Raw genomic sequence first — 8,000 nt, 5'->3', positions numbered from 1 at the left:
CCTACAGGCACAAAACACTTTCTAGCACTGATGAGAGGCACTGCTAAAGGTAACTCTTCCAGTTTAGGCAGACAAGAAATCTCTCTTTGGGAACAGCAATTTAAGAAACCTGGAAACGTCTCTCTGAATACTAGCTGCAACCAAGGATTTCAAATCCTTCTTAAGAAACAAAGCTGCATCTGAGAATTAAGTGAAACAAAAATGTTATAATTTCACAGTGGCGGGAGCATTATTTTTTCTTAATTCATATTTTCTTGTGAAATTGCAAGTAAAACTAACTGATTTGGGGGCAAAAAACATCATAATTAATTCACTCCCACACTACACGAAAGATGAGAAAAATCTGTTCTGCTTTCAATAGTTCATCTACAACTTCAGAAGTGATCCGATGTATTTTTAAGCATGGCAGCAAGTCACTCAGGTTGTTAAAACGACATCTGTTTCTACAAGATTAAAATGTTTTTACAAGAATTATTATCCCTACCACATTACTTCAAAGATCCATGGAGTGTGTCAATGTTCAGACATATTATATTAGGTATTTCAAGGTATTTTGTAATGATCTTATGCTTTAAAATGTTCTTCCAATACAAAAACACCTCTTTTTGCAAATAACTTTTAAAAGGCCCGTATGTCTCAAGTCCAAAACCAGTACTGACTGTATTGGCTTGGTATCCAATAAACTATAATTCTCCATATGCAATAGTTAAAGCTCCCAAACTGATTTTTTTCCACAATGAACAACTTGCATCATTTCCCTTTAGGTTTCCAGATTCTAGATGAAAGTAACTCAACGGTCTAACAAGGCTCTTCTCGCTCATAATTCTAACAGAGTCTAACACAAAGTCACATGTAAAAATTAGAAGTCCTTCCGGCTCCAAAACAATTAGCATCAGAATACTAGATAAAGACACACGAAACTTGATACAAAAGTAGAAGAAAAATGTGAGGTGATATTAAGCTGAACTTCACATTTAGTCAGAACAATCAAATGTTTTGTTTTTAGAAGCCAGGGTATCTAGATAGGTTTACCAGTCTGAAGAAACATACTTGCAGTATATAGACAACTACTACAGAGTTTATTATTACCCCATTCTCATTATCCTCCTAAGTTTGTACAAGGTCCAAGAACAAGGTATATATTAGCTAAACCCTGTTTGTAGGAGCTTTAGTGTTCTGTACTCTAGCACAAAATCCCATGACTCAGATTCAGGTAGTCACAACTACAGAGTGCTTGCATATTAACATTGTGTAACAATTTCAAGAAGAAGAAGGTGTTTCGCTAATGATCTAAAATTTAAACGTGAGAAACCAGAGTTCTGCACAGTTGTTTTTCTATTAACGATGTTCATCAGAAACCTCCCCCCCACAGGAGTTCCATTTTGCTTATACCTAAAATAAAAGCCTGAAGGCAGATCAGTTCTCTTTTTTCCATTTAGAGTTAATACTCTGCCCCTCCTCCACACAATTTCATGAATGGAGAAAACATGACGGGTTGATTCACATCACTGAACCTGAACCAGATGAAATTCAGGAAGCAGAACGTCGACTCAATGGTACACAAGGAATCATGCTCCTTTCATACAGAAGCTGCAGTTAAACCTGCAGAACCTTAATTAGATTTTATTTTTACATTAGCCAATTTTTAAAATTCAATAAGCTCAGCAAAAGTTAAGTGCTTTTTCTATTAACAATACAACTACACTTAAAGTTAGCTGATGTGTTCATGGAGGAGGAAGTTCAAATATACTAGAAAACTTTAGTTATCTGTAAATTTTGATTGATTTATCCTAAGGGATAGCTTCTATTAAAATTCAAGAGCAAATATACGAATCAAATATACTAAATTATTTATATGAGAAAGATTTCATTATATGCAGGAGTCCTCTGAAGAGGGGGTTTTAAGCAAAAAGTTTGAGCTATGAGTAAAATATAAACGGGTATGTGAGAGTGCATAGCTCTGATAAAAGGCTTCAAACTGTACTTAACACACTACATTTATTTCAAAAATATATTACGTGTGTCAGATCGAAGAGAGAAAAAAACACCTTGTTGAAACACAAGTTAATTTTCTGCTTTTTGTTATGGTATTATTACAAATACATTTGGAAGATAATATTCTTAAATATTAAAATTTAAGCCTCACCACAATACAACATGGCTACATTTTCTATACACACTTTAATAATCAGTAAAATAACAAAAACATTTCTGTATACCATATTCCTGTCTCAAGAGTAGCATGTGGATGAACATTAATATCCCTATAGTTCAATCTACCCCAACAATTTATAACTTTGGAGAAATAGGTATAGGACACAAACTTAAAAAAAATAAACTAAGTGGAATACTGCACTGAAGATCTGCTTGTTCACCACTGGGGTGGGTTACCCAGAAAGTGAATACAATTGATGCAAAATTGATATGTTTAGCTGTAGGAGAAAAAATGATTCTTTCAAAAGGAGTATATATTGTAATAGTTAAAAGGCTATGATGAACCTGAAACAACAGTATCAACTACTATATACTTGCCTGAGCTCCCTGTGAATTCCCATAGTTTTAGGCACAGGGGTAATTAAAAAAAAACAAAACAACCAAATGAACAAATAAGCCAAACCCCTTTTTTGCCCACCCCGCTGTGGAAGTCGTACTTATATGGGGGAGAGTGGGAAACCACCCGAATGCATAAGGGAAACGCTCAAACTCATTATTGGCAAGTACTACAAATTGGGGGGAGATTATCAATGAAAGCTTCAAAGACATTAATTTTAGATATTTATAGCAACACTGATAAACATTTCAGAAAGAAATATAAAATTTCTTGACTGAGTGTCCCCTTCAATAATGTATTAAAATGTAAAATTAGTACTAAAGCCAGAATCAGATCTTTTTTGCTCTAGGGATAATTATACTTTCCAGAATATAATTACAACATAGGTTTTAAAGCTCTATGGGGAAAGCTAAGGATCAGTAAGGTTTGGGTTTTTATATATGGATTTTTTAACCAAAGTGGTTCTTTCACATACAATGTGCCTGTCTTAGTGGGCAGATCCTTTGAAGTGTGCAAGACTAACTTTGGAAAAGCCCTTTTTAGACTGGCATCTTTTACTATCTTCTATATTTGATTCTAACTGAGAAAACAAAGGAAGAAAAAGAACACCAAGACAAACCACAGATTTCTGAACAACCACAAGAAGTGGTGCCACAGTCAAATGACATGCTAGCTGAGTCAGGCTTCCAATTTCTAGTATTAGAGGCTCTACAATTATAAACATATCATATCTTTAAGCCGTAAACATTAAATCTAAATATTTTTAAAGTGCACCAAATTCAGTAGTACTCAGTTTTCAGCTTTTTACTGTAGTCAGAAGTCAGAAAGTCCTACCAACAGGGAGAGGCAGGAATGGAAGCCACTACTTCAGTGGTGAGTAGAAGATAACTATTAGTCAATCCCACTCCCCTGTTTTTCTGTTTACAAAAAAGTGGGCAAATATCAATGTTTAACAAGGATTAAACATTACACTTTACCAGTCACTAATTATTGACTATTAATAGCACCATATGTACAAAGCAAGAGATGAAAAACACTCCCTCCAACATAAGTTTCTCCTGCCTGCACAGGTGAAAGAGAGAAAAGGTCATTAGTGGGCCACCATCAGAGGCAGGCACCCAAATATGGATCATGCTGCCAAAGTAAAGCATGCCGATTCTAGGATTTCACAAACATGGTGCGCTTGCATAAATACCAATATAAGCTTTTAGAGTTAGAGGACATGTACAGAACCGCAGCAATAGGACCCAGCTAAGGAACTGCCATTTCCTATTGCCACCAGAAGAGCAGAGCTTAGTAGTTGTTTTCTTGTCTGTATATGAGTAATCAGGCAGCAGTAGCCATTTTCCCCAATTTGTTTATTTGTGATTTATACATGTGAAACTTTAATCCCTTAAATTATTTAATCTTCTAATAAATCAAGGAAGCCAGGACAACCTATTTTGGAGTTTGCAATGTTTCTGGACCCAAAGTATAGACGTCAGAGCCTGCCCACTTGCTGCCTCTTATTAAAAGCACTCTGGGTTTTCAAAGACCAGGGGTCTTCCAACCCAGGAGGAGATGGAAGAGAATGGGAGTTTATGAGCCTACTAATGCCCTATATTCTAAATGAAGCCAGACCTGGGGGAACAGAGCTGGAAAGCAGAAATTGAAGGGAACAAGTTTCTAAAAGTTGTAGGAATTTGTCTTCAACCTCTCTCACTTACCAAAAACTTTTCCAAACCTTCCAAGGCATGGATTCTCCACTGATTGTGGGGATCTCAAGAACACAGATTTAAGGACTATTTGGAAAAAGCTTCAAGTTCTGGTTAGCAGGGATGAGAACGCAGGTTTAGCTCTACCCAGATTCCAAGCATATAAAAAACAAAATACTCATTTCACCCATCTTTCAGATGTAAGAGTACTGTATTTCAAATCATGATCAGCTTTTTAAGCCCAACTTAATCTTTTCCATCATGTGGCCCCCATATTATATTAGAAACAAAATAAAAGTTTGGGAATCCTCCTTAACAGCTAGCCACAAAAAAGTCGTTTTGACCTCAGATTGGGAATCAATGATTTAGAACATGATTAAGGTTCTGTCAAGGTTTTACACAGTCCAAGCTGAGATCAGTCTGGCAACACGTTAAGCTACCAAGGAGTAGAGCAAGTTAGCTAAATCTAAGCCCTGAAGGCCAGGAACTACATCTTTTATATTTGTTGAGGATCTACCATACTATGGTTCTTGGTACAAGACACAAACTAAAATAGGATCATGCAGAAAAAAAATCACAGTAGTATTTTCCCATTCTAAAATTAAGACAACAGAATGTTAGATAATACTATCAAGTATGGCATCAAATTAAAAAAAGGAAAAAAAAAGGCAAATGAAAGTGTTAAAAAAATTACAGACCTTTTCTTGCAGCCTTACACTTCAAGCCATCAGATCTGGTGAAGTCTATGCTTACATAAGCTCCACTGTCCAAATTCGAAGTACCATTTTGGAGATGGCAAGTTGGCGTAGCAGCATTTGCCTCACATCTTATAGAATCATCATGTAAATTCAGAGCTATATAGTTTAAACCATTCTGAAATCCAGTAGAGGTATCTCTGGACATTTTGCTTTCCTGACCATCGGTAATGTTTTCATCAGGTTTCAACCAAACATTGTCAAATGAGGCAGAGCTGTGTCTTTTGCTACTATCCGTAAAGAAAGAAGAGGAAGTTGTCACAGTCCCAGCAGAAGAAAAAGTTTCAGAGCTGTGCCTCCTTCTGCCTTGTGGGTCAGCCCGAATCACTTTAGGTCCCATTGGAGGATCAGAGCTAGGAACAGAGAAGCTACTGCTACCAGCGTATCTGTCCACAATACACAGTCTATTAACTATGGAAGAAGGACTATCTATCTTTATGCCACTATTAGATTCAGTAGCAAAAGGCCTAGGCGGTGTGGTTGCCATGTTGAAAGTCATCTCTGTGTAATCATCAGTCCTATTACTTGTAGTGCTAACACAAGCAGTACCAAATGAAAGTCTAGCATAGTCAGCATTTGGCTGGTTTCTAGGAACACTGGAACTTGCATAAATTGAAATATCTGTTAAAGAGTTGGACAGTTCCTTTGTTACTTTTGGTGATTGTACATCAAGGTCAACACTCATATAATCAGAAAGCGGCGACTGTCTATGGTCACTGCTTGAGCCTAGAGATGACGGAGAACCTTCTGCAGACAAGGAATATGGTGTATTACTTGCTTTCTCACTGAAATCAATATTTATGTATTCGCCAGGGCTAGCTGGCTCAGGTGGAACTGTACGATCATACATTCTTGGTATAGTATTACTTCCTCTCGTACCTAGTGGAAGTCTTGTAGGTCTGGTAGCCCTGTTCTGTGCGAGTCCTTCATCTGAAGGTTTCACAACCGGTGATTTAGAAATGCCATTAGCTAATGCCTCACTGTTGACATTTTTTATGTTTTCTTGTCCTCCGTATAACAGTTTTCCAGGTGATGACATTGGAACATATTCATTATGATCACCATTCTGTCCCGATAATGTCTTAAAGCTTCGCGGCAGAGAGAAGTATGAACTGAAAGCTTTGGAAACAGAGCTGGTATGAATATAATTTGACTCACTCGGCTGTTTTGGAGGTGCTGAATTCCCAGGTGACATATCCATATACTCATTATTTACCATCTTTTCATTCCCCCCTTTAGAAATAAATCCAGTTAAAGGGCTTCGTACAGGTGAAGAGCTAGCCCTTGGAAACATCATCATATATCCTCTGGAGTCCACCTGAGATGATGACCAAGAATTATTAATCTGTTTTGGGACAGAAACACTTTTAGGAGTCATTGGCAAATAATCGCTGCTGCTTGTGATAGAAGATGCAACTCCAGGCATCATTGGCATGTACCCATCATCCCTGGCTTTACTCCTGCTTTGGTTACATACAGAGTCAAGGGTAGCATCACTGTAGTCAGATACCTGGTTATCTTTTACTTTTGGTGATTCAGAACAAATTAACTGTCCATGACTTCCTGCAGACCCTTCATCTAATAAAGCTGTGGTTTGTGTAGTTTTCTGCTGCACTGCCACAGAAGTTGGCTTAGTTAGAGAGTAAGTTCTTTTTCTGAAACACTTTTCAGCCTCCATATAATCATCTTTTGCACCATCATCCGTATGCTGTTTACTCATGGACATGTATTCGCTTAAACAATTCTCTTCTCTGATAGGTGGTGTGTTTCCAAGTGAATCTGGAGTATTACTCCTGACACGAAAGTACCTGAAATCCCCAGGGCTAGAGCCATATTCGTCAGAAGAGATAAAGCCACCATCGCTTGGGGACCCACAAACAGATGAGCTGGAAGGCCTAGTCAGCGTATCGGAAGCAGAGCCATGACCACTACTAGAAGAAACACTAATGGGACTCGTAGTAGAAGGGAAATGAGATACTGGCAATGAGGCAGACCTGGTGTGATAAGAAGAGCTGAAAGCTGCTCTGACATATCTTCCGCTTCCTTCTTGGCGGCCCAAGTTCATCCTTGCAGTGTTCAAATGGATCAGACTCCCAGTCACTGATCTGAAAGGTCTGGTCATTGTTCCTTCCCCCTCACTGGATGTTCGGAAGCGGTATGAGCTGTTGCTTTTGGTGGTGGGTGGGGTTCCCCCAGCAACACTCTCAGTTCGGGATCTTCTCTGCAAACCAGTCTGACTAGGGGGCAGGTTGCCCAAGTGCCTTCTAGTGGTGATGAAAGAGATAGGGTTAGTACCACTGCCACCACCAGAAGACTGGCTCTTGCTGCGGGGCCTGAACTCTGCAAAGGCCTTGAGAGCTTTCATAGTCTCCAGAAAGGTCTCGTGCATATTCTGGGCAACCACCGAGTCATCCACTTGCATCCAGAGCTCTCCGGGCCCAATGGAAGCAGATCTGCCCACCTCAATAAAGAAAAAGTTCTCCGAGTGGCCACAACGGCGGATGTTCATTAGCTGCAAGTGGACAGAGGGCACTTCCGAGTTCAGCTTGACTAGGTGGATAGCCTTGCTAGATAGGCACAACCTGTAAACCCCAGTCAGGTTCTTAGTCTGTCCCAGCCCCTTGGGCTTCACATTGGCCTGCCACACCTCCTTGAACACCGTGCCCGGCCTCAGCGCCGCTCCATAATGCTCATCGTCCTCGTCCAACTGCTGATCCGCTTGGTCCTCCTGCTCCAAGAAGCCCCTCTTGCTCTGGCTCATGAGCTCGCTGATCGCCTCGTACCAGGCCTCCTGCTCCGCTTCGTTCTCGGCCAGCATGGCGAAATATTCATCCTTGGTATACAAGGCAATGATGTGCTTGTGCTTCGCGTCCGCCCGCCGGCTGACAGTGAAGCACTGGTACAGGGGGATCACGCGCTTGGGAGGGGGGCAGCACAGGGCGGCAGACCCGCCCGCCACCGCCCTCAGGCTGCTCTTGAATTTCTTCTCGCTGTCGTAGT

General features: G+C 39.9%; 1 protein-coding gene across 1 annotated transcript in view; it reads right to left on the bottom strand.

The window, feature by feature from the left end:
* IRS4 (insulin receptor substrate 4) overlaps positions 1–7,998 on the bottom strand; it is a gene marked incomplete at its 5' end in the record, with an annotated part of 23,965 nt that extends 15,967 nt beyond the window's left edge. Inside the window, one exon of the mRNA XM_006033581.3 lies at positions 4,944–7,998. Within this exon, the coding sequence (XP_006033643.1) occupies positions 4,944–7,998 (3,055 nt within the window). The remainder of the gene's footprint in view (positions 1–4,943) is intronic.
* Between the last annotated feature and the right edge of the window lie 2 nt (positions 7,999–8,000).

This window comes from Alligator sinensis, unplaced genomic scaffold (genome assembly GCF_000455745.1).
Source record: "Alligator sinensis unplaced genomic scaffold, ASM45574v1 scaffold646_1, whole genome shotgun sequence".
Classification (NCBI taxonomy): domain Eukaryota; kingdom Metazoa; phylum Chordata; order Crocodylia; family Alligatoridae; genus Alligator; species Alligator sinensis.
Note: the sequence above shows the minus strand (reverse complement) of the source record. Positions and strands in the feature narration are given on the sequence as shown.